Below are 27,502 nucleotides of genomic sequence, written 5' to 3'. Positions count from 1 at the left end.
TCTGCTGAATAAGTAGTATTTATATGCAAGAAGTATAATGTGACATAAAGTAAATTGATCAATTAAATTAAGTGCATAGTTATAATCTATGACATATTTAATAATGAACTTGCTCTCTCAAAAAAATACTTTCAAATTGATAACATCTCAATTATATTGTCACAACACAATGATCAAACAAAACAGCCAAAAGGCGATTGCGCAAGATGGTCCTAACTAGTGCAAGTTGTGGACATAGTAAAATGTGTGAAATCATAATAGTTGTTATGAAAGACTAAATCTGTTTATGGAAGTTACTCAAACTGTTAATCATGATAAAATTATTGGTTCTACTTTTATTCGTACCAGAAGGTAAGCGTTATATGTGTTATTCTGAATATTTTAAGAGTCAAGAGTATTTTCTACTGAACGACAAAACAAGAACAAAAATGTATTTTCCTAATACTTAATAAGTTACAGACTTAGAACATAATAAAAAGAAATTCTACAGAAATCCGACCCTTACAAGCCTAGAAATTCCCCGTCTGATTATTTCAGCGTACACAAATTTCAGAGAAAATTGAAAAAAAACCTTTTTGTACTAGTTGAAATTGCAAACGAGTCTTGATATGTATCAAGTGGAATGGGATTAGATATTAAATTATTCAGTCAACTTGATGCTATAGCGGCATCTTTTGGTATCAATTAAAGATGTAATGTAAATTTGCTATCATTGCTGGTGATCCGATGGATAAATCTGTTGTAGAGTTGTCCCTGACTCAGACGTACTTTTAAATATAATTATTTTCTGTGACTGTATCTTGCATTAATTTGTAGGATCCTTTACTATAGATAATTGAGCTGATCTGTAACCTCTCAACTGTCACCACCTTTGGGAATTTAGAGTTGTGCCAGTTCACATCGTAAATTACTATTTTTATTTTGGCATATCCTTGTAGCCTTTGTGCCGTGTTTGGAAATTTTAAAATTGTACCAGCGTTCGCTTAAATTGTATAAATTTGAAGATTTGGATAGAGTCTTAATTTGAATTGACATCGTGCTATTACCGAGGAAGGATATCTGTTATCCGAAATATCTAATATCGTTAGCACTTTATATGCCCCTTATATTTGTATATCATATCGTGTGTAAGAATTGTGATGTGTTTTTTTTTTGTATAATCTTGCAACAGTTTTACAGCTTCATTACTTTTCTTGTAGAAACATTTTCAACTGTACGAGTTTATGAAAAAACAGACACGAAGAATAATGCTGAAGTTTATTGTGAGACGAATGGAGCTGTATTACTTGGTTATTCCAAAGAACTTATTGAGGCTTCCATAGCTTGTTCTTTAACAGATGTATTGGTTAACAAACCATGGCTACAAAGAACAGGTTGGTTTACTCATGATATGTATTGTTAACTGTGATACGGCATGGCTACTGAAAACAAGTATAGGTTTACTCTTCTTATATACTGATTAACACATCATGCATTGCTATACCGAAAAAAGTATACCCCTCTTGTTTTTTGGTTAACTGAAAATGGCAACTGAACACAGGCAGACTCGACTTATCATGTTTTGGTTAGCTAACAGACAATGGCTACAGAATACTGGTAGATTTAATCGTCTTATGTTTTAGTTAGCACACTATATGACTGCTGAACACAGTTATATTTACTCATTTTATGTTTTCTGTAAACCAAAAAATGCAAGAGAAAATCTAACGTGCAGATGTAAACCTAAAATTGTCATAACATAATGCATGTACATATACTTAAGTAAACTGTTGCAATGAGTTTTAATCTGATTGAAGGTGGACTACATTTAGCTGAAGGAGTGATGTATGCATGACAAGAGACGCCTACCCCTTCCATGCACCAGGTCTCGCTCGTTTTTGAGTTCATGCGATTCTCTAAATTTTTGTGTTTTACCTTGAGTTAGTTTATTTTTAATCGATGTATGATTTATTTTAAATATGATCCATCTGTTGCAGGCTGTTTTGTGTACAGGATGACAGCCAACAAAATGCAATTTCAAGACAATCATTTAGCCAACTGTGCTACGTTTTGTAAATCTGATACATTTACATATATAGGAGTTCAGGTACTCTATGCTTTATGTCCATGTATACTAGGTCTTTTTTGTTAAATCCAAAATTTTTTAATACAAATCAGTGAATAAAGATTATAACATTTAAAGGTTAAAACATAAGTGATTACTCATAGACCAACAATGGAAAAATCAGAACTCGCTATAAAGTGTTTATTCTTTTTGTCAGAGAATCCTGCGTCTGTGTGTTAGTTTCTGTATGTACGCTAAGAAACCAGTCATGTAACGATTTAAGCCAACAAATACATTTTCTACAGTTTCTTACAATGTAAAACCTTTTTTCTCTCATATTAGCAGCTTGTGCTTTTAGTTAAAGTTTTCAATGAAAACAATGAAAGTAATGGCTGTTGCTTTAAAGTTGTACAATTTAAACCGTTTTAGCACCTTATTTACGTGTACTTTTTTATAAACCGCTTATATATCAAAATTAATTGGCATGTTGCAGGCAGACATGTGCCTGTGTTATGAATCCCTATCTGGAATTGGTGTTCCTGCAAATTGTGATGCCGTTAATTGTCCTGGAAATAGCTTTGAACAATGTGGTATAAGCCATATGATCGTGTACAGAAAAGGTAAGCCACACTTTAGTTTAACACATGAAACTCCCGTTTAGAACTCATTTCATTCATGTCGTTTGTCTCTAAATTCTTTTAAATGTAATTCTTAAGCGTACTACCTTCAACAGAGGAAAAGGAAATCGTAAGATACACTAATAAGCAGGCCTTTGAGGGCTTCTGCGTAAATGGCAAAGTTTTATTATATATTTATCTCTTAGTTTTTTACCCTGATTCTTAAGCGTACTACCTTCAACAGAGGAAAGGAAATCTTAAGATACACTTATATGCAGGCCTTTGTGGGCTTCTGCGTAAATGTCCAAGTTTGACTTTTGTCGGCTTGTGAACTTTGATCTTGGTATATTATTAATTTGTTAAATTATTTTTCAGAAAAATTGTTACCCAAATCAGATTGTCAATACGTTAAATTTGATCAAAATAAATTTGATTTAATGAATGGAGATTGCAACATCAACAGGGGTTTCGTTTGTAAAGAAGGTGAGCTATAACTTCGATATAATAAGCATTTTATCAGTCATTTCAAAACAGGATAAATAGATTTCATCAATTTATTACTTTGACATAGTATTCGTTTATAGTTGAAGAAGGTGTATCGGAATTGTGACTTTATTTATAATTCGAATGTCGCCGACGAATGGAACAGTTTTAAGTGATCGCAGCACTTCGATTACCATAATTGTCCATCAAAAAAACTTTACTATGTACTACCGACTTCAGTACAGAAATACTTGATAAGAACACAGGTTTTAGAAAATTTACAAGCAACAACACATTGCTACATAGATTTGCCAATTACATTGTAATTAAATTTGCAATGAATTATAAATATCAAAAAAAGAAGATGTGGTATGATTGCCAACGAGAAAAATCCCCACAAGAGACCAACATGACACAGCAGTTAACAACTTTGTCATTGTACGGTCTTCCATAATGAGCAAAGCCCATACCGCATAGTCAGCTATAAAAGGCTTCGAAATGACAATGTAAAACAATTCAAACGAGAATACTAACGGCTTAATTTATGTAAAAAAAAATGAACGAAAAACAAATGTGTAACACATAAACAAACGAAAACCACTTAATTACAGGGTCCTGACGTGGGACAGACACACACATAATGTGGCGGGGTTAAACATGTTACCGGAATCCCAACCCTCCCCTAACATGGGACAGTGCTATAACAATACAACATAAGAACGAACTATAAAATCAGTTGAAAAAGGCTTAACTCATCAGATGGACAAAAATATAAGTGGACGTGGCTGGGTACTTGTACATCCCAACCACAAAAAGACAATTATATACACCTCGCCAAAAGTTAAGCAGCACCTAATAATTTTCCAGAATCGTTTTTGACTGAATTCATAAATAATTGAATTATTGATACAATGAACTGAATTTGTGTTTTTATAAGAAAACATATAGAATGTTAATTGAAAAGTGAAAGTTTGGATTGTTTTCATGATTGAACTTATGACTACATTTCATTTTGGGAAAATGGTTGTAAAATGGCAAAATAAAATACAAGAAAAAGTTTCAACCTTAAATGAAGTATTCATAAAGTTTGCTCTGCACTATACACACTTTTATTTTCAAAACTTTCAAAACTCGAGAGTGACAATTTGTGAATAAATTAAAGTACAATTTAGGTCAGTAGCGATTGTATCCTCAACGCTTCCGGAAAAATTCAGCCACACGTCTTCTCGTGCTTTGAACTAAGTGTCGTAATGTTTTAAGGGGGCTCACGGGTCTAAATCATTTTTTTTTAATTTAATATAGGATTTCTCTATATTTTTCAATAAATGAACTTTATCTTATACTTAATAGAAAAATGAAATTAAAAAAGGGGTCACCGTTCATTTACGCTCACAATCTGCCTTTGAAAGAAGTATACATTTTTGTTAATGTCCTTTTTTTCGGTTGAACTAATAGGAGAAATAGCGGTAATATCGAAATAAAAAAAGAACTTAATTACTGAAATCGCTTAGATTTTACAATTATTTAGTTTATGTACAGCTTATTTGAAAACAACAATAAAAAATATAGGTCATAGATGAGTTAAAAAAGATATTTTAATTTGAAAGCCAAAAAATGGCATTTTTGCACCAAAGGGAGATAATTTGGAGCTTTTTCAATGATATCTATATTTTAAAAGTCACCTGGGGCCAGCACAAATTTATTTTTTTGGAATGATTTTTGTGCCATGTGATAAAATAACAACTACTAAAGGTAATAAATAAAATTTGTAATGAAAAATTAAAGTTTTTTTTTCTTTCTGAAAATCTTATACCCGCGAGCCTCCTTAACAGAAATTCTTTGCTATTCATCAATCAAGGCTGCTCTTAATTCCTGTAAATTCTTACTAGCTGAAACCCTGTTGTTGAGTTTTCGAGCAATATCATCTCAAACATGCTAAATGGAAACCATATCCGGTGGTATGGGTGGCCAAGGACAGTGGCGGATCCAGAACTTTTCCTAAGGGGCCCCCTGACTGACCTAAAAGGGGGGGGCCCTCTCCAGTCATGCTTCAGTGATTCCCTATATAAGCAACCAAATTTTTCCCACGAAAGGGGGGCCCGGGCCCCCCCCCAGGGCCCCCCTGGATCCGCCTATGAAGGAATCGTGTAAATTGCCTCCTGACGTACATTTTCGGATACAATGCGTTCTCTGTGTGGTCTAGCATTATCGTCCATGAATATCGGTCAAGTTGTAAGATTGTTATTGTCAAAATGTAACACAACGATATCTTGGATGATTTTATCGCGATAATTTTAACCCGTTATAGTCCCATACAGACCATAAAGGTCAATTTTTCAGTCGAATGACAACGCATCCCCAAACTGTCAAACACCCACAACCAAACGCTGTAGTAACATGGATGTGATGTTTCTTGTATGCTGTATCCCGAGGACGCCATACGCGCATGTGCCCATCAATATGATGTAGGAGGAATCTGCACTCGTCAGACCAATGAACTTGACGCCATTGTCTTAAAGTTCAATTGCGGTGATCACGTGACCACTGATGTCGAGCCTGACGATGCCTACGAGTCAGCAATGATCTTTTGACTGGTCTTCAAGCACGTAAATTGGCACAACTTAGTCTGCGATTAACAGTTACATTTCATTGAACTCAACTTGGAAGCGAAAACGTGTATGTAGCTTTCGAAAACCCGTTTTTTAATGTTCCTAGGAATGAAACTCGGACCTGAATTTTTACCAGTCGATTAACAATAGATTAACAAAATATATGGAAACTAAGCAGTTTCAAAATTTAATTGTAAAACAAAAATTAGAAGCACAAACATTTAGGTGTTGCTTAACTTTTGGCGAGGTGTATAGGTACAGATCTGAGAGTACTCGCAGTTAACTGTCAGCTAGTTCAAAGCCAATTATAACTTATAAAAACTTTATGCATCTAAATATAAGTATATTTCATACGTCTTACTGAAAGAATCTCTGGGAAATTTACAAACACACTTTCCGATTTTACCCATAAGCAAACATAATGTTAATATATACACGACTCCTTTGATCAAAAGACACATTTAAAATCTTAAGCAATATCACATTTTTTATTAAACCAATCGATGGTTAAATAGACCTCCCATAGCGCCATTTCTCACATTATAGACATGAACATAAAGCATAACATGATCGCTATTTGTTTTATTACAGATGATGGCAAGGAATTGATTGAATGTGTTGGTGAAACTTCTACATACCCAACAGTTCAAACAAGCTCAATAGTAAAGGCTTCGACTGAGGGTCTAAGTACAGCAAGTAGCTCAAATCTAGGTAAAAAATAAAGTAAAAAAATATTTAAATGGTGAAAACAAAGTAACTATCTTCTCGGCGGTTGAAACATCTCAATACCAGATCGTCGCAGATAAGCAAGAAGAAATGACCTGTCACATATAATTTACGGAATAAACATATGCCTTATATTACTGATGCAAACTATTATATTAAGAAGAATTAATACTCCAACTTTTTAGAACATAATAAAAAGATAACTTAAAATCTACTCGTTCATGTCTGTAAGTCCGAAGGCATTGTAACATTGTAACTTGATCCTTTTATTCCGAGAAATATGATGACGCGCAGCGGTCAAATAGTTTCACCGAGTTCCAATAGGTGAACGCTTGAAAAATTAGTGAACTATCGTGTAGTTGTTTGGTTTTTTTTTTATACAGAAAATGATGACTTGGGTATAATACTGAATTACTATTTCTTTGATGAGCTTTCAAAAATGATTGAAGCAAAACAAAATCATATAACAGTGTATTGTTTTGTCTAATTCGAATCTTATTCCCCGTAATAATTATGCATACATTTTAATTTCAGCTCTAATCCTTGGCATTAGTCTGGTAGTGTTGGTAGTAGTAGTTATTGTATTGGTAATCATATGTTTTAGAATGAGGTGAGTACAACTATTGTCGGTATAGCTATGCTTGGACATTCACTAAATGTTAAAAGTCAAATATAAAATCCAGGCACGTATATGATGTTATACATACACGTTGAATGAAATATTTCCAGTTGGTTTCCTAAAACTTTTTCCTCATAAAAAAACGCTTAATTATAAAACAATAAATCGCAGTATTTCACTATCGAAACCATATTGTATTCTGAAAAAAACGTCAACAATGTACGGTCTTCAGTAAGAGATTATTGTCTTTACCGGAACTCACACTCTTAATCAAAGAAGAAACATATACATTTATCACTAGTACCTTGTATTTGATATCTATAAACGGTACATTTACTGACATACCGCTGAATCCAATAGTAGATTAATCTTATGAAACTGTTAATTGAATATGCATATATTTTTTTTTCTCGATCAGATACAATGTATATAGAATTGAAAGATATCAATAGTAAAGAACTGAATAATAACATATATATCAATGAAATTATATTGAATGTAATTTCTTTTAAAAAAAAATGGGATGAAATATCGAGAAATTTTTATACTTTTGAACATGTATATTTCCAAGTTATTGATCATTTTGTTTCACATACGAGTACGTCCATGTCATAAGCATTTCCCTTGATGGCGCTTTGATTGATTGTCATCATTTTAAAAGTAATTCAGCTATAGGACAAGGAATCATGACTTTTGTCCCTTACAGAAAAATTAATGGTCCACAAACATACCAGCGCAATAGAAAACAACATTTGAGCAAACAAGCTCCTCCCAAAAATCCTTGAGGTGAAATTAAAATATGTTTTTAAAAGATCAGCAGTTTCAGATCCATTTAAAAGTTGACAATTACAAAATATAAACAAAAAGAAAACACTTAAACACGTTATTAATTTATCAGGACTGCTCAAAGTCCGATTAGTCGAATATTTGAAAGTCAAGGATGTATAAATTCGAAACAGTTGATGGGCTACATAATAAAAGAAAATAGCCAAATCCTTCTTTATAGCACAACCTTGCAATTGACGTGTTGTCCTAATGTTGCATTCAGTGAGATTATTAAAAAAAACACTTTAATATTCCATAACGGTCAACTAAGTCATGAAGCCATTCATAAAACTTTGGAAAAGATGATATCAAGTTTACCAATAAGAACCCTTTGTTCTATAATCTACTTGTAAGCAACACGTCCGCTACATAATTGCGCATTAACCAGGAAATGTATACTGCACATACAGGTGCTGCTGTCTAGCGATACATAGAAATTATAAAACAATGGTAAAACAAAAATAATACATTCTTGTTTTTGTTAAGATTTAATTTAGTTCTCATATCAATCTCTCTGTCAATTTCTAAATGAGGGGAAAGATCGGTAGAACATCTGTTTTTTTTTTTCAATATTAAAGATGTGTTCTGCTGTGACATTGTCATTAATTTGATTTTATTGCTTAATGAAAGGACGTCATCTACCATCCAAAATGTAGCAAAATATTCTACCAATTCTTCTTAAGTCTACACGAAGTACTTTATACTAGACTATTCCAATGTACATATATTTGTGAAAATGTAGATAGACAAGTACAATGTATTCTGTCTTTGTCCCATCTTATATAGTTGCATTAGTAAAACTGATTTTTGTTTTTATTTTCTTTCAGGAAAGTTGTTCTGTAGTGCGTCAGTGTCCACCTGAAAGTGTTTCACCACGATTCCAACCATAAGACTGAAAATGTCACTGATATCAACATATTTCATTATCCAAACTACTGAAATGATGTATTGCACAGTTTAACATAAACATAATACGCATGTGTATCGCATAGCTTACAAAATAAAGCAAACTTGGAACTTGTATGGGACCTATCATTAAAAGCTTTTGACTGTTTCGGTTCACTAAATAATTTGAATATGATACATATTGATACTATTTGTTACATAGTTTGCTGATGTTATAATACAATACATATGGGATTAGTTAATTACATATGGAGTAAGAGCGAAGCTCGAATCCCAATATTGAATTTACTGACCCCATATATATCGTATTATATCACTAGCACACAGCGTATATAACGAATTCGCCTTCCCGAATACATTGTATCTTAACATGATTTTGTTTTTGTTTTTTTTTTTTTATTATTTTAAAGTAGTGGCTTATCAAAGTGATCAAGTCTTTAAAATTAAAAACCTACTTCCATTTGTCTATACAGAAAACAATGTCAATGGTAATAACTTGTTAACTTTAAATGTGTTTTATGAATTTATGTCAACCATTCATCATACATTTCTTCTTCTGCTGAAACACTTCAGATTTCTCCTGAACATAGTGTTATTTTTATAAAAGGACATAACAGTACTACGTATATGTACTAACCGTGTGTTGAAATAAGACCCGTCTACTTACCTCATATACCATATACACGGTCGCCACGCGGTTGCTTTAACCAATCATATTTCTAGAAATGTATAGGAGGTAAGATGATGTTCGTTAAATCCGATTCGTTGAAGAGTCTTATGTGAGATAAGTAAATTATATTTTAAAAATAGCAAATTGTTGCGACTTACTGCATACTAGTAGTCAATATATTTCCAATTCTTTATAATAAAATATAATTATTAATTTATTATTTATTGAACTCGACATTGACTTTAGTCTTTTAATTTATTTCATATTTTCTTTATTTTAGATTATGAATTGAATTGAGTTATTTTGAATTAAGATTAATAATTTTAATTATGTTGTTTGAAATCCATAAGAGAAATACGTTTTATGAATTACAAGTGAGTTATCAGCTTATAGACCAAATGGGTCGGATTTATTTGATTATTTCTTTAATATGTTTGTATTTTGTTTAACTGTTATTACATAATTATGTCACTATAGTAAAATTTACTTGCTTACTTAATTACTAACTACATGTTACACGTATACACTTTTGTCATGGAGAAAATAAAGCAAACGAAAAGTAGGTAGTTCAACGGAAAGCATATCTTGCATAATACAGACAGGTACGTGTATGATGTGGCATGATCAATGATAAAACAACAAACCCAATCGTATGGCTTTTAAATCAAGTTAACTGTCCAGAGACAATCACCCTACTTAAACGACACATAACTCGTCGCTCTTGTTATTGAATGCTTCAAGTTTGGGAAAGAATAAAATACCAATTTCATTGGTTTGATCCAGATTGTATCGAAACGACGATCACCCCCTTCCCCATTTGATGCAAGTACGCGTCAACGAGATAGATCCCTGACTGTGGAAGTTAAGGATTCTGTTAATATGACGGAACAGCTATCATAGAAGATTTGAGGTTTCTGTAGCTTTAAAACCCAAAAGAACGTACTGGATCAGCTACTGATTATCTGTTAGCTGTACCAAGTTACGCTACTCAGATGTGTCAACGACAAAACAGTTTTTGAGGCTCCCGTACAATAAACCCGCGTTAGCGATAGTCTGAAACCTATTGTGGATCGGTGAGTGTCACATGATGTCCAGATGTCCGAAGGCTATGTGCCGGCTATGTGTATCGTATTTTTTTTCAATTTGCAGTCATCTCCTTCTGAATCAATGATTCATCAACCAGCAACACATTGTCGAGGTTAGCGGCCTGCTCAGCTGATCATACCTGTCCTGAAAGCAGTCGTTGTGGAGTTCAAACAGCTGTAAAGAAAACATCAAAATAGAAAAAAAAAAACTAATCCAAGCAACTCACGCAAACCAAGATGACCGCCTACCAAAATGGCGCCTTCTACCTGTTCCTGACTATCTGCAAAAGAAAATTAGCCGTTTTGATATTTATTTGTATGCCCCGCCTAGTATTATTGTGTTCCGGTCTGTGCATCAGTTCGTTCCTTTGTCCGTCCGTCCGTTCGTTCGTTCGTTCATTCATTCGTTCAACGTTCGTTCGTCTGTCCCGCTTAAGGTTAAAGCTGTTGGTCAAGGTTGTTTTTGAAGAAGTTGCAGTCCAATCAAATTGAAACTTAATACACATCTTCACTTTTAAATGACCTTTCTAAATTTATTGTCAAATTAGAGCTTTAACCCCAATTTCACGGTCCACTGAACATTGCAAATATTAATGCCCGCTTCAGGTTAAATTTTTGGGCAAAGTACCGTATAGCGGGTTATTTTCGCAGGTTTTCATTCAAAAAGGTATTATATGGAATATTTTGGCGGATTCAAAAATTCAAAAATTCCAACAAACTTGAAACTTAGTGCACATGTTTCCTATGATAAGATCTTTCTAACTCAAAATTAGAGTGTTGACCCCAATTTTACTGTCTACTGAACATAGAAAATGATAGAGCAAGTGCGGCATCTATGTACTTTGGACACATCTTTAATGACTTTTGATATTCTTTCAATCAATTGTGTTTGCTTATTTATAAAATCGTTTTTAGTGGCACGTTTTGTAAATACTGTATTGGTGAACATTTTGGCTGTTTACAGTTTAAACCTATCAAATAGCAAACTTATAAAAATCGGTAAAATGAATCTTTATTTAAGGACAATATTCAGTTATGCAATGTTGGCTAATTCTTTTTTTTTCAAAAGTTTTCTCATATAAACATTTGCTAATCAGTTCTTCTCCGACAGCTTTGTTCTTTTCACTATAATTGAGATTTTGTCAATAAACGGCATTGTTTCCTTATGTGCTATTTTCAGCAACAGCGATAATGTTTAAAGATGGACCAAATTCCCGATATAATTTCTAAAATAGATTCCCTTAGGAATATTTAGGTAAAATTATGTCCTGTGGTTTCAGAGTAGAAAGAAAAATCACAAAAATACTGAACTCGGAGGAAAATCAAATCGGAAAGTCCCTAATCACATGGCAAAATTAAATGACAAAACACATTAAAAACTAATGTACAAGAACTCTCATATTCCTGACTTGGTACAGGCATTTTCAAATGTAGAAAATGGTGAATTAAACCTCTTACTTTGTACGACAGTCTAATCAAATTCCGTTATATTTACAATAGAATAGTAGAATACATTTTGAAAAAGTTTACTACGGACGGACGGACGGACGGACACCAACGGATGGCAGAAGCTTAAATACAACCTACACCAAAAGAAATTGTATTATTATTTCAAAATGCACACAAGATAAGTACATCAACCAATATTATTTTTTCTTTTACTGTAGAGACACTCGTTTTAACTGAGCACAATCTAGAGGGTCTACCCGCCGCTATATCTTGAATTTGTTGGTTGTCCTGACAGTGATCTTTTACCAAAAATGTTGTATGCTAAATAACAAGTAGCCAAAGACTGGTCATTCTTTTTTACCCTGAGACACAATTGCTACACTTTGAATCACACATTTTCTCGGAAATGAGTGGGGTCCCCATTATTTTCTTTGTGAATTTTGAATTTTTATACACTTTCGGGAAATTCAAATATCATAACACATAATTATACCTGTTCATTCACATTTAACTTGTTAAAAAACACATTTTTAAAAATGTATCATATATAGCTTGATTTGCGGTTTTAATGTACATATGTCATCTTGCCAACAGTCACGGACAATATTCATCAAAAATAAATAAATTTAAAGTAACTTCATATAATATCTGATTTTATCAGCCATTTCGTTAGAAAGGAGTAGTTCGTGAATAACACAACGTTTTATACGGAATTGCCTCAAGACAATCATCACTGATTTTTGCATTCATTTATTTTATAACCTAACGAAAAATGTAACCGTTTTCATCTCTCCTAAAATCGTATTGTTGTGGTTTTATTATGATTATCTCAAAGTGTGTGTTCTTTTGAAAAAGTTTCTGACGTTAGAACAGAAACTATGTTGAAAATTGTGATATTATTATGCTGTCTTACAAGGGGTAAGTTAATTCGCTTTATATTGAATATATATCTTTTAAAGATCCAATCGTGCATAGTAACCATAATTTTTAAACGTTCAAACCAGGAGGTAACAAAGGATAAAAAAATATTTTATTAATTATACATGTATGTATATATAACATCGTTATTTACACTAAGTAGTGTGGTTTCTAAAATATTTGCCATTTATTAAAACATAATTATGGGGCTACATATATCATCATCATATGTCTATGATGTCATCATTATACAGAAACTCTATTAAAAAGCCTTGTTACACAATGTAAATATAAAAAAGAATATGTGGTATGTTTTCCAAAGCGACAACTCTCCACAAGAGACCAAATTGACACCTCAATTAACATCTTTAGGTCACCGTACGGCCTTTAACAATGAGCAAAGCCCATACCGCATAGTCAGCTATGAAAAGGCCCCGATAAGACAATGTAAAACAATTCAAACGAGAAAACTAACGGCCTTATTTATGTAAAAAAAATTAACGAAAAACAAATATGTAACACATAAACAAGCGATAACCACTGAATTACAGGCTCCTGATTTTGGACAGGCACATACATAAATAATGTGGCGGGTTTAAACATGTTAGCGGAACCCCAACCTCCCTAACCTGGTACAATGTATAACAGTACAACATACTAACGAACTATAAAAACCAGTTGAGAAAGGCTTAAATCATCAGATGGAAAAAATACCAAGTGGAAGTGGCCGGGTACTTATACATTTATGTATATTCATTTTGCGTACATAAACATGATATAGATGAACATATATATTAGTGTAATAAGGTATATAGCTTTGCTAATTTGTATCGTTTTTATAAAGAAAAAGTCTTTGAAAAACACTAATGAAAAGGTCCTCTTATCCGGAGACTCTTAAGGCAAAGCAAGCAAAATTAATGTTATCCTGTTCTTTTGTTGTAACTCAATTGCATAATCTTCAAAGCAATACTAAATACACTTGCACATATAACAGACGTCTGAAAAGCGACATGATTAGTAAACATAATATATAGGTATCGGACTTAACAGTACAAAAAAATAAGCAGATGTGCTATAACAGGTATTGAGACAACTATCAACTAAATAGAGAGAGACCAAATGATGATGATGATGCAAATAACCATGAAAAACTGAATGAACAACGAGAAACCATGATATTTACCGTTTTATAGAGAAATTAAATAATACATGACGATGAAATATTGTTTACTTTGTACATTTGAGATAGTTTTAGCTGGTTTTTGTTGTTGTTAAACTGGAGATTAATCATATATGTAAAGCATGTTTCTCTGTATTGCAAATATGATATGTTTGTTAGGAAAATTCTTATGCAGAGGGTTTGTTAGTTTGCAGTTCAGACTTTATATCAACAACATGGTCAAATGAATGCATGACACCAGTATAGCCAGAGAATAAACACAAATATTGTAGAGCCTTCAAGGCAGTTTTAATCATGAGAAATATTTTGCTGTTCTTACCATACGTCTATAATCATATTCTGCTCATAAAATTAAACATCTGTTAATAAAAGATGCCCACAGGAATATATCCATGTATATAGTAGAAATATATCTATGTTTTAAATCAGTATATTTAGATATAGCTTAAAAACAATGCATGAAAATACACGAACATTTCATTGTTACCTTATTTTAATATTTCTACTTAATTATATTCAATATTAATATTTTTCACAACATTTATGTGAACAGTCAAATAACAATTTAATAGTTCAATTGAAGGTCATCCATGAGTTTGAGATAACATTACTGTTAATGGTAAACAGTCATATGACAGTGTAAATATTGATTTTAAAAGGTGGATGGTTGGGTTCTAATAAAACTATCTAACATTGTTACAGTAATGAACCGATACCAAGTACGGGACCTCAGAGTTACATGTCTTATAATGCCCTAAACAACTTTTGTTAACTTGTTATTTCAAGCTGGTTTCCTACCAATCCTGGATTCATTTGAGTATTTTGAGTTGATTACCGATCTTTGATAGTTTCTCTTTGAATTCTATATCAATTTAAGATGATTTGCAGCTTGATATAATGTGTAAAACCTTTCTATGGTTGGAGACTGTGCTGACTTATAGATGTCTCTTGATCGGTTGTGTCGGTATGTTGCTGACTCATTTACATAAACCCTAAAATAATCTCTGTTTTTTTTCATATTTGAATAAGGGTATATATGATTTTTTCCCAGGAACGTTTGGTACAATCAAAGTATTCCACCTAAAAGAAACTAAAAACGATGCAGAATTGTACTGTGAAAGTATAAGTGGAGTCCTGCTTAGTTATGGCACTGAATTTATAAATGCTGCTAGATTCTGTTCTGTCACTGAAGTCCTGACTAATAAACCATGGTCTCAAAACTATGGTAGGTAGAATTTTTCTGTTTTGACAATATATATTACTAATAACTTATCATAAAATAACTTCACAACTGTACAACTACTTATGAAAGCTAGAGATTCTGAATATGCAGTTATATTTCGAAATTTTAAAGTTTAGTACTAAAGCTTTATCGTATTTACGACTTATTAATATTTAAAATAGTAACCACATCTACTTTTGAAATCAAGAAGTACCTCGAAGATTCTTAAGTTAAATTTTGAATTGGTAATATTACTTAAGTTTCACCATGCATATATATAGCATTCCTAGTTACCCTGACAATTAAGATTTGTTGGAAGATGATTATAGAAATTTTCAGATTGTATTGTTTCATTTTTGAAAAAAAGATTTGACACCAACCAAGATCTATTGTTGTGCCGAAATATTTTTCAAAACGATAATATATCATCTTATGATTAACTTTAATTGTAATCTTTAGACTAAAGATTTTGAACGGTTTCATGCTTGTTTAACCCCGCCGCAATTTTGCGCCTGTCCCAAGTCAGGAGCCTCGATCTGGCCTTTGTTCGTCTTGTATGATTTTTAATTTTAGTTTCTTGTGTATAATTCGGAGTTTAGTATGACGTCCATTATCACTGTACTAGTATACATATTTTAGGGACCAGCTGAAGGACACCTACGGGTGCGGGAATTCTCGCTACATTGAAGACCCATTGGTGGCCTTCGGCTGTTGTCTGCTCTATGGTCGGGTTGTTGTCGCTTTGACACATTCCCCATTTCCTTTCTCAATTTTATTTGTGTCGTTTTGTTGATTGTAGATGGTTTTGTTGATTGATTGTTTATAGGACAGTATGTTTTCATGAATACTTGTTTATATTACAGGTTGTTTTCTTGTGAAAGCAGCAGCAAAGGAAACAGTAATGACAAACAACCATTTAGCAAACTGTGTTTCATTCTGTTCAGATAAGTCGTTTGACTTCATTGGTGTTCAGGTATCTATCTATAGATTGCACTTTGTAAAAGAAGCTTTGATTCTTGATGTTTCAAGGAATTTTGACTATACCAAATAAGTACAAACGAATAGACTGCACGTATACATCGCAAAAAAGTATAAAATTGCATCATTTTATATCAAATATGTTCCTTATGTCGTAACAACAATCCCCTTCCCTTTTCACGAATATGACCTACTCTATTAGACTATTTACCGGGTTTGTAATACATGTAACATGAGCAACACGACGGGTTTCACGTGTGGAAAATGATCTGATAATCCTTCCGGAGCACCTATGATCACCCCCAGTTTTGGCGGGGTTAGTGATGCTTAAGTCTTTAGTTTTCTATGTTGTGTCTTGTGTGCTATTATTTGTCTGTTTGTCTTTTTCTTTTTTTTTTTTGGAATGGCGTTATCGGTTTTTTTATTGGATTTGTGAGTTTGAATGTCCCTCTGGTACATGTATCGTTCGCATTTCTCTTAAATTGACAGTAATATAATTATGAAGAAACAGCCAAGAGTAGTTACCTAATTTAATTACTAGTACTTTGCATCAGGTTTATATGGGGAATATCATTTGAATGTTCACTTTAATAAATTTTCCTTTTATTTTAAAGTTTATTAAAAAATTTGCAGAATGTGTTATTTCATATCTATCTTCAAATAACGCGAATACATTAAAAAGTTTTATTATTTTTCAAAGGCAACGCTCATTTCTCGCTGTTAGATGACTGACTTATTATTTAATGATCTATGACGATTTCAACAACATATTCGAGCAAACACTTTGTGCATTAGAAATTTTGTTAGATATCTTGCTTATTGTCTGTATTTCTTAAGTAGATTTACTACATCTGAATTTGATGCAAATAAAAACTTAATTCTCAAACCATTCTAAGTCAGGAACCTGATATTCAGTAGTTGTCGTTTGTTGATGTGGTTCATAAGTGTTTCTCGTTTTTTATATTGATTACCGTTTGTTTCCCTGTTTGAATGGTTTTACACGTGTAGTCATTTAGGGGCTATTTATAATAGCATGCTGCTCGGTCTGAATTAAGGCTCGTGATGAAGACCGTACTTAGACCTTTATATAAATGGTTTTCTTTTACAAATTGTGACGTGGATAGTGAGTTGTCTCGTTGGCACTTAAACAGCTTCTTATACCAATTCACCAAATACAGAAGTTGGTGAAAAGTCGGTAAAACATTTTTTCTTCTTCTATTTTTAGGTAAACAAGTGCTACTGCTATAATCATCTAGTTAATGGCATGCCTGCAGATAACTGTGATGCTGTAGATTGTCCTGGAAATTCAGAGGAAAAATGTGGTGTCAATCATATGACTGTGTACAGACAAGGTACTAAATAAGATAAATACAATGTACTAATATGTTAAAAGTTAATCCATAAAGTATAAAAGAAGAAATATGCCAATGTCCCAAACCCTATAGTTTCACTTACAGTCAATAGGATGAAAGATCTTTAAATGTTCTATAGCGCTTTTATTAGGTACAGCACGGGTACAACTAAAAGAAAACCACTAAGATTACAAAAGGATAAAACAAATCTTCAAATGATGATGAACTCTTAAGATGCATGTATATTTACGTCGATTGGTTCAATGGTACGTAAGAATGGTAAGACATTCGTGATTTTGATGTATATCTACTGATTAAGATGGAGCGATAGTTTTAAGGGAAGTTTGAGATTACAATAAACCGGTTTTACTGAATTCATGTTTTTGTGTTAAAACAAGTTAATGTATCTCCAATTGACTTTTAATTTGATCATATTTGTTTAGAAAATGACTGAAATGAAATGTGAATACATAGATATAAGAAGATGTGGTAAGAGTGGCAATGAGACAACATTCCATCCAAGTCACAATTTTTAAAAGTGTACACATTATATGTATCCAACGGTTGTAGAAAGGTCTGCACTCTTAAACTATCACACATGTTTGCTTATCTAGTTTAATGCAAAAACGTTTTTATTTCGAAACAAACTGGATAAGACTTGTGGCATCGTTAAAGTACAAAATTCCTCTAAAGTCCACAACACCGCACACAGACTAACGAAAAGGGATAGTTCAAGTCTGTCAGTGCTACTTATACCCACATCAGCTGAAATGTTTTGTATGGAACGCCATGACTATCTTCTGATGTTGATTGTTTAATATGTTTGGTACTTTATGCATTATGTTCAGTAGTATGTATATTATGTTCAGTAGATATCCTATTATGTTCAGTAGTTATTACATTATGTTCAGTAGTTATTACATTATGTTCAGTAGTTATTACATTATGTTTAGTAGTTTTTACATTATATTCGGTGCTTTAGTTATTATGTTCAGTAGTTTCATTATTATATGCAGTGGTATTTTAATTATGTTCGGTACTTCTGACGTTATATTCAGTACATTTTTCATTATGTTCAGTACTTTCGACATTATGTTCAGTAGATTCAATATTATTTGCAGTACATCATGTAATACCTTCAGCAGTCCCGCTTTCTTTATATTCAGTAGATTATAATTTTCATTAATATGTTCAGTAAAGACATCTGTATTATATTCGGTTCGTTCAACTTTATGTTCAGTGGTTGTATCATTATGATGATGTAGTAAAAGTGGTTGTATCATTATGATGATGAAGTAAAAGTCGGGAAGTCAATAACGGAAATTGTCGGAAAAAAAAACGAACGCGGATATTTTTGACGGACGTTTAATTCATGAACACCTTTACATGATAAAATGAAAATGAAAGAAATGGAACCAGTTTTAAATCGGTGTGGTTTACGTTTCCAAGTTGGCATTTTTCACCAGGAAAAATAACTCCTGACTTTATTTGTAAGTTGTCGCTACAAGATTTCGCATATTTAGGTACATGTATGAACGACAGGAGAAAAATAATGGAATTAAGAATAGCTTGTGTTCATTTCAGCAGCAATACTTTGACCAAGATAGCTCGAACAAATGCCTAACGGATAACTTTTTTCAATCCGTTCATGTCCGCTAGACGTCCGTCCATATCCGTTGCATGTCAGTTTAGCGTACGTTTAAGGGCATACGATACAGTTACAGGGGAGGTAATGACGTTGCTAACGTAAATTGTTATTTTCGCGACGTCAAACGGTGACTTATCGGGAAAAGATGCATTTTTCAGCTATTTTTTAGCATTCAAACTGATTTAACTTGAAAACGAGTTCATGGACCCCCCTTTTTTAAAATGACATTTGGTTTGATTACGGAAGAAGATTATGTGTACCAATTTTCACGAAAACGTAAATAGTGCAATTTTTTAAAATTTGATAAATATACATCCAAAAATTACGGTTTTTACCTACATTCATGATCATTTGATAAATTTGAGTTATTTGTAAAAATAAAATGTACAAATTTATGCAATATTTATATAACACACAAATTACAAATAATTTAACAAAAAACAGATCGTGTTTATCTTTTAAAACAAAAAAGTTATGTATTTCTATCGAAAGGAAAAATATGTCCACGCATCCGTATTTTAAGGAAATATCTGAAATTTGAACCCCAATTTACTCAAAAAGTAGCACATGAAGGTATATTTTTTTTAACATATTTGATTTGATCAGGTTTAAAATAGCCTATATGCAAATTTTCATCAACTTGTAAATACAGGATCAAAACTGTATCGTATGCCCTTAATCCGTCGACGTCCGTTCTGTCTGGTGGAAAATTTTGAGCATGTTCAAAACTTTGAACTGACGTCCTTTGGATGAAATGTCCGTTGAACGTCCGGTAGGCGTCTGTTTTGTACGGTACTCGTCCGTTTCACTTCCGTTTTGTATTCGTAACGTGTCCGTTATACATCCGTTTGAAGTCTGGCAGATAAATTCACCAACGGACTTCTAACGGACGTCTAACGGATAAAACGGATGTTGAACGAATGTGAAACGGACTTCTATTGGACGTATAACGGATTAAACGGATGATGAACCGATCTTAAACGGATAAATGCCAATTGAAAATTTCGCGTCTGAAATGCCAATTAGCCTTTCTTAAGATTCATGAATTCTTAATATTCATAATCGATCTTAGAGTAAGGGCACGTCTTCACAATCAAGCAGCTTTAATTCAGTCCAGACACTGCCCTTTGGTGGCATTTGCTTGTGGTTTAACGGATAAAATTGATGTTGAACGAATGTGAAACGGACTTCTACCGGACGTATAACGGATAAAATGGATGATGAACGGATCTGAAACGGATAAATGTTAATTGATAATTTCGTGTCAGGATTGTCAATTATGGGTACGTCAGATTTCTTGAGGTTCATGAATTCTTATTATTCATAATCGATCTTAGAGTAAGGGCACGTCTTCACTAGCAAGCTTCTCTTATTCAGGCAAGACACTGGCCTTAAGTGGTATTTTCAAGAACAAACCAAAACCAAATACACAGAAACATTTTGATTACTTACCAGATTTACATGTATTTTTATTGTCGCCTTTAATTTTTTCGGATTACTGTAGAATTGGGATAATTTTTCTTAATTGGCTTAAATTTAAAGGGGAATACAAAAGATTTTAAGTTTTCATGGGTAAGAAATGAGGAGCCGCAAAGCACCCATCACCTTTAACCGGTAAAAAAATAGAAGTCTTTTGCGTAATTGTCTCTTTTTATTTTGTTATTCATTGGATCGCTTTATATCAAAGGAGAAAAGGGGAGGGTAAACACACAATTGATCATGCCAAGAAATTACCTCCGTTGAAATTCTGCAAACATCACATAGAGCAAATTACATGGAAGATTAATATTGACCATTCGGTATATAGCTGTGTTCTAAATGACACGTACATGGAGGTCCTAAATTAATTTGTTGAATGAAATCAAATCTTTAATTAAATACTAATGGGTGTGTAGGAGGTCGACCGGAATTTTTTGCTCGGATTTCTTGGCATGTAACAGATAGAAAACTCAGAATTAGAATTCATAGAACAAAAATGGGCAGTGGCAAATATTTCATGTATATTTTGAAAAAAGAGATGTACCCCGGCACCCTTTGCCATAAAACTTTCTTTTTCTTATTTGTGCCTTCTGACTTAGGCTATTTCTTTCTTTGCGGGCGTATACTCCAAGCAAACAACATGCATGTGTATAACGGCACTTTAGATTTTCGTATTAAATAAAGAAAGTTGCCGGTCCGGTGCATGGACAGATTGGTTAGAAAGCAAGGTTTTAATTTTAATTAGATTGGAAAGCTTAATTCGAGGGTTGAAAATAGAGAGCACCAAAAAAAGGGGGTTGGGGGGGGGGGGGGGTAGTTTACAGGGAATATTTTTAAAACAGTTAAATCGATTTCAAGCAGGGATTCCAGTGCTCCTTTGGGAATGAAAAACTTGTTATTGCTCATTCAAAATATTGCTGCTGAAATGAACACAAGCTATTCTTAATTCCATTATTTTTCTCCTGTCAATCCTACCTAAATATGCGACATCTTGTAGCGACAACTTACAAAATGAGTCAGGAGTTATTTTTTTCTTGTGAAAAATGCCAACTTGGGAACGTAAACCACACCGATTTAAAACTGCTTCCATTTCTTCCATTTTAATTCAATCACGTAACGGTGTTCATGAATAAAACGTCCGTCAAAAATATCCGCCTTCGTTTTTTTCCGACAATTTCCGTTATTGACTTCCCGACTTTTACTACATCATCATTATGATAAAACCACTGAACATAAAGTTGAACGAACCGGATATAATACAGATGCTTTTACTGAACATGATGAATAATGTACTGAATATAAAGAAAGCGGGACTACTGAAGATATTACATAATGTACTGCAAATAATATTGAATCTACTGAACATAATGTCGAAAGTACTGAACATAATGAAAAATGTACTGAATATAACGTCAGAAGTACCGAACATAATTTAAATACCACTGCATATAATAATGAAACTACTGAACATAATAACCAAAGCACCGAATATAATGTAAAAACTACTGAACATAATGTAATAACTACTGAACATAATAGGATATCTACTGAACATAATATACATACTACTTTAACATAATGCATAAAGCACCGAACATATTAAACAATCAACATCAGAAGACAGTCATGGCGTTCCATAGTTTTGAATTTAACAATCTACATTTAATACTACTTGGCATGGATAAGTTTTAAAATTCTAATGGTATTTTTGACATCCAAATATTGACAGAGGGTTTAAAAGTACAATTATATAACCTGTCTATCTATTTAAGTGAACTCTTTTAAAGCACACATACTTGATTGGTCGATTGGTGATTAATGCCATTTTGAGCACTATTGTGCTTTTTCTGAGCGGTCAGTTTTTTTAGTGGAGGAAGCCGGAGAGAAAAACCAACGTTAACCTTCGGTAGGAACTAAGATTGCAGTCAAATGCACTTGTCACGTGCCGGATTCGAACTCACAACCTCAGAGTTGACATGCTAGTGTTACAATAGTACGACCTCTTAGACTGACCGCTCGACCACCAAGACCCCTTACACACTATAATCTTTTGTTATCTATCACTCGAAACGTGACTAACACTGGTGAATGCATTTTGTTTGTGACAAATTGAAAATATCTTTCAATACGATCTATTTTTGACAACTTGAACGACATAAATAAAGTACAACAAAAATTTTGAATTCTAAAGTAAATTTTAAAAGGGGGAAGTCCATAAAAACTGAGGATTAGAAAAACCAACCATCGGAAGTATTCATCAATTATACAGAAAGACCAACCATCGGAAGTATTCATCGGAAGTATTCATCAATTATACAGAAAAAACAACCATTGGAAGTATTCATCAATTATACAGAAAAACCAACCATCGGAAGTATAATATTCATCGGAAGTATTAATCAATTATACAGAAAAAACAACCATCGGAAGTATTCATCAATTATACAGAAAAACCAACCATCGGAAGTATTCATCGGAAGTATTCATCAATTATACAGAAAAAAACAACCATCGAAAGTATTCATCAATTATACAGAAAAACAACCATCGGAAGTATTCATCAATTATATAGAAAACCATCTGAAGTAATCATCAATTATACAGAAATAACAACCATCGGAAGTATTCATCAATTATACAGACATAACAACCATCGGAAGTATTCATCAATTATACAGAAAAAAACAACCATCGGAAGTATTCATCAATTATACAGAAATAACAACCATCGGAAGTATTCATCAATTATACAGAAATAACAACCATCGGAAGTATTCATCAATTATTATACAGAAAAAAACAACCATCGGAAGTATTCATCAATTTTACAGAAATAACAACCATCGGAAGTATTCATCAATTATACAGAAAAAACAACCATCGGAAGTATTCATCAATTATACAGAAATAACAACCATCGGAAGTATTCATCAATTATACAGAAAAAACAACCATCGGAAGTGTTCATCAATTATACAGAGAAAACAACCATCGGAAGTATTCATCAATTATACAGAAATAATAACCATCGGAAGTATTCATCAATTATACAGAAAAAACAACCATCGGAAGTATTCATCAATTATACAGAAAAAAACAACCATCGGAAGTATTCATCAATTATACAGAAAAAATATTCTCTTGAACCGTACTCGTTGGTTATAACCGCAATATGGCGATGTTTAACTGTTTTATACATGATGAATATGTACAGTACTAGTATAATGCTCTATTTTGATTTTTTTCTGTTTCAGTGTCTACTTTACCACAGTTTGAATGCCAGTACTTTGCCTTTGGTGCTAATACATTTAAAATGCTGAATGGAGATTGTAATATTAAAAGGAACTTCATTTGCCAAGGTCTTACAAATATATTTTTACAGAACTAAGTTGATTATGAGTTTTTATTAGTTCATAGCATTATTCTATCAACTGATTTGTGTAGGTCCTTTTTAGTATGTGAGATATAAGTTTAGTATGAATAAAAAAAAAATAATGATAAATAAAGCCCATTTGGAATGATGACTTTGAAATAAAAAAAAATGTCCAGTTGATGTCAATTTAAAGTTCTGTAGTTAAAAATATGATCACATGAATAAAAGTTCTTAGTGAAATAAGTAGAAGGTACATTATGTAACTCACCGTGTACCACCTATTCCTGTATCAGCAATACAAAGGCAAGTTGCGTTTGTATGTAACCAGAGGGTGGGCAATACAATAAAGCACCTGTCCTTGAAAAAGAAGGCTTATCTTTACAAACAATTGTTACATTACACGTAAGTTTTCGCATTTGTAAACTTGTTATACGTTTAAAATATCATATATTTATTATAGTCGGCGACACATTGGGAACAGAATGCAGTGGGTCCAGTATGACCACGGACATACCCGATTCCTCCTCAAATGTAGCAGATATTGAGACTAAAAGTTTAGTTGCTAACAGTGGTCCAAGTCTAGGTATGCCCAGTTGCTAGATTGTATGGTTTTGAACAGTACTCCAGATTTATATACATAACAAAAACTATTTAAGTTAAGTCACGTGTTTGTCTCATTTTTGCCAAAACAAAAGAAGCTTGCACACTATTTACTACTTGAACAAGTTATGACATTAGTTTTGATACCACTTTCGCCCAAAAAATATATAGTACAATTGCGCCTACTCTTATATATATAAAACCTCTTTTGTTAAAAATAGGAGTCTCCTTGCACTTTATGAACCAATATTTTAAGGACTATAGCCATTTTTCTAATACTAGCTAGATTCAAATGAAAAAAAAACATACGTTAGAAGTTTTTTGGCGGAAGCTGATATGAATTGCTATATTTTAAAAAGAAGATGGTGTATGCTTGCCAATGAGACAACTCTTCACAAGAGACCAAAGGACAGCTATTGGTCACCATAAGGACTTCAACAATCAACAAGGCCCATATTGCATAGTCAGCTATAAAAGGCTTAACTCATCAGATGAATACAAATAGAAATATACATCTAACAAAAACACAGAGTGGACGTTTTCGGGTACTTATACATCCGAACAACAAAAAGTTACTGACAGCTACATTTTTGTAGTTCAAAGCCAATAACATCTAATAAAAAAACCATGCATCTAAGACTTGATATAATTTTTAAAATGCTAGTATATTTTGTAATATGTCAAATATGTACAGAATGATTTAATATCATAGTATATTGTTGTACATGAAGTAAGATATTTTTCAGGTGTTATCATAGCTATAATGTTATGCATATTTCTGGCCATTGTAATTGTCCTCGCTGTTGTGTTCTATAAGTTAAGGTAAGCATTGTGTAATATAACAAGAGTAGATTACAGACGTTATAAACATTGTGTGCATATAATTACGAACAAGATAACCCGAGCAAGGTTACAGGATCAATGTTTATTAAGTAATATGTAAGCCTTTTGACAAGAGAAAGCTTCAATCTTTAATGTTGCTCATTATTTACAATATCTAATGCTTAATGAGCTATATATGCACGAATTAAGGACAAATACAATTTCTTATTCGTAGGAAAGTGTATTGTTTGCTGTTCTGATGAATTTGTTGTTTCGTTGCTAAATGATCGCCGCACATCCTCATTCCCTTCGATTTAAATCATGATTATACATTATAGTATCTAATAGCCATGATACATGTAACAGTATATCATGAACAAAAGGAGCTGTAGCAAAATACGCCAATGACACAACTAAACTACATCTACCAATAAAAAAAAACCACACAACCAAACAAACAAATGACATTTATTTTCGTTACAGCTTTGGTTTTGGATGAAAAATGAAACACAAAATTAACTTTTTAGGTAAATCAAATTACGTGCACATTGCAGAATATTAAGTTTTTAATATAAATACACTTTGTTGTACTTCAAGGAAGAAAAGACGACAAAAAGAAGATAGACTCCAAATTCACATGACACACCATGATAACAATGACGACTTTATAAACGGTTTCAGAGAACAACCGGGTTACCACAATGTTGACTTGGGGATTCGTGACCCTGTACCAATTGTGGCTTTTGGAGGCGATGGTGTCGATCTTGACAGACAACCTTCTAGAGAACCTGTCTATACGGCTGTTCACAAGAACAATAAGGACAACCGGAAGTCAAGCAACAGTGATAATCATGTCCCGGAACCAGCTTATGATGAAGTTTATCAGCCATCAAATTCAAATAATAACGTGGAGGAAAATCATAATTTCCGACATGCTCGAAGGTTTCAGAACGGAAATGTAGATGGTTCCTATGTAGGACTGCGTAAACCTGGAGAAACAAACCGTACCAATAGCATGACCAATAATACCAATCAACACGTTCAAAATGATTTATCGCAGAATAAGATGTTTCGAAACAACCAAAAAAGGCACGGGTCTTTAGATGACGACTTGTATTAAATAGTTTCTGTAAATAAATAGTAAAATTTTATATTGAAAAGAATTGAATATTCACCTGACACATTATGTCGCTCTACTTTTCCATTTTCAGTGATGAACACATAAATACGTAAAGTGCTATCAATTTGCAGATACTTTTTAGTTTTTTTAACACATTTGTAATTTTCATTTCATTTTATATGTCACATATTGTATCCTTTTTTAATTTGTGCATTTACATAATTTCTGATGAATTTTGGGATTAAAGTGCTTATTATATGAACAAGTAATATATAATATATATGGTGCAACGCTTTCGTGTTTGTACAACACATGCTTCTGGGAATATTTTAATAGGGAACGCTTAAACTTAGAATTGCAGGAAAAGTTATGATAGGAAAACACGTAAATGTTTTAAGAAATGTTAACATTGCATCCCTACAAAACTTTTTTTAATGATTATCTTTTACATATATTTGTTTCTATTATTGTGCTGTTTCACCAGTTTCCTAGCTTTTCAATTATTCTACAGTTCAAACATATAAACCCCTCTCCTATCTTAATACATTTAACACACAACCACTCATTATTTCGTATACATATACTTTGAAACAACCAGTAAAATTATTATACGACTACGTCAGTTATATCAGACGTGAGTATCGAACATTATTTTTTTCAACATAAAACTGAGAAGTTTCGACGTGTAGATATAAACCCCACGGCCATGTTATTACAGGGTACCTCAACATAATTCCAGGCCAATCGCAAGTTATTTAACATATTTTAAATTCTGAA

General features: G+C 32.7%; 2 protein-coding genes across 2 annotated transcripts; both read left to right on the top strand.

The window, feature by feature from the left end:
* Window positions 1-179: 179 nt before the first annotated feature.
* Window positions 180-8,944, top strand: LOC143064349 (uncharacterized). Its single transcript, XM_076237111.1, has 8 exons — window positions 180-351; window positions 1,200-1,373; window positions 1,977-2,086; window positions 2,538-2,664; window positions 3,037-3,144; window positions 6,345-6,464; window positions 7,014-7,089; window positions 8,751-8,944. Exons 1-8 carry the CDS (start codon window positions 312-314, stop codon window positions 8,764-8,766), a joined length of 771 nt encoding a protein of 256 aa, XP_076093226.1. The 5' UTR covers window positions 180-311; the 3' UTR covers window positions 8,767-8,944.
* Window positions 8,945-12,717: 3,773 nt separating this feature from the next.
* LOC143064348 (uncharacterized) lies at window positions 12,718-26,756 on the top strand. The gene is made up of 8 exons (XM_076237110.1): window positions 12,718-12,951; window positions 15,183-15,356; window positions 16,217-16,326; window positions 17,557-17,683; window positions 24,065-24,169; window positions 24,644-24,766; window positions 25,530-25,605; window positions 26,203-26,756. Exons 1-8 carry the CDS (start codon window positions 12,912-12,914, stop codon window positions 26,723-26,725), a joined length of 1,278 nt encoding a protein of 425 aa, XP_076093225.1. The 5' UTR covers window positions 12,718-12,911; the 3' UTR covers window positions 26,726-26,756.
* Window positions 26,757-27,502: the final 746 nt, after the last annotated feature.

The sequence above is a fragment of the Mytilus galloprovincialis genome, chromosome 2 (assembly GCF_965363235.1).
Source record: "Mytilus galloprovincialis chromosome 2, xbMytGall1.hap1.1, whole genome shotgun sequence".
NCBI classification, from domain to species: Eukaryota; Metazoa; Mollusca; class Bivalvia; order Mytilida; family Mytilidae; genus Mytilus; species Mytilus galloprovincialis.
This window is presented reverse-complemented; position numbering and strand designations above follow the sequence as displayed.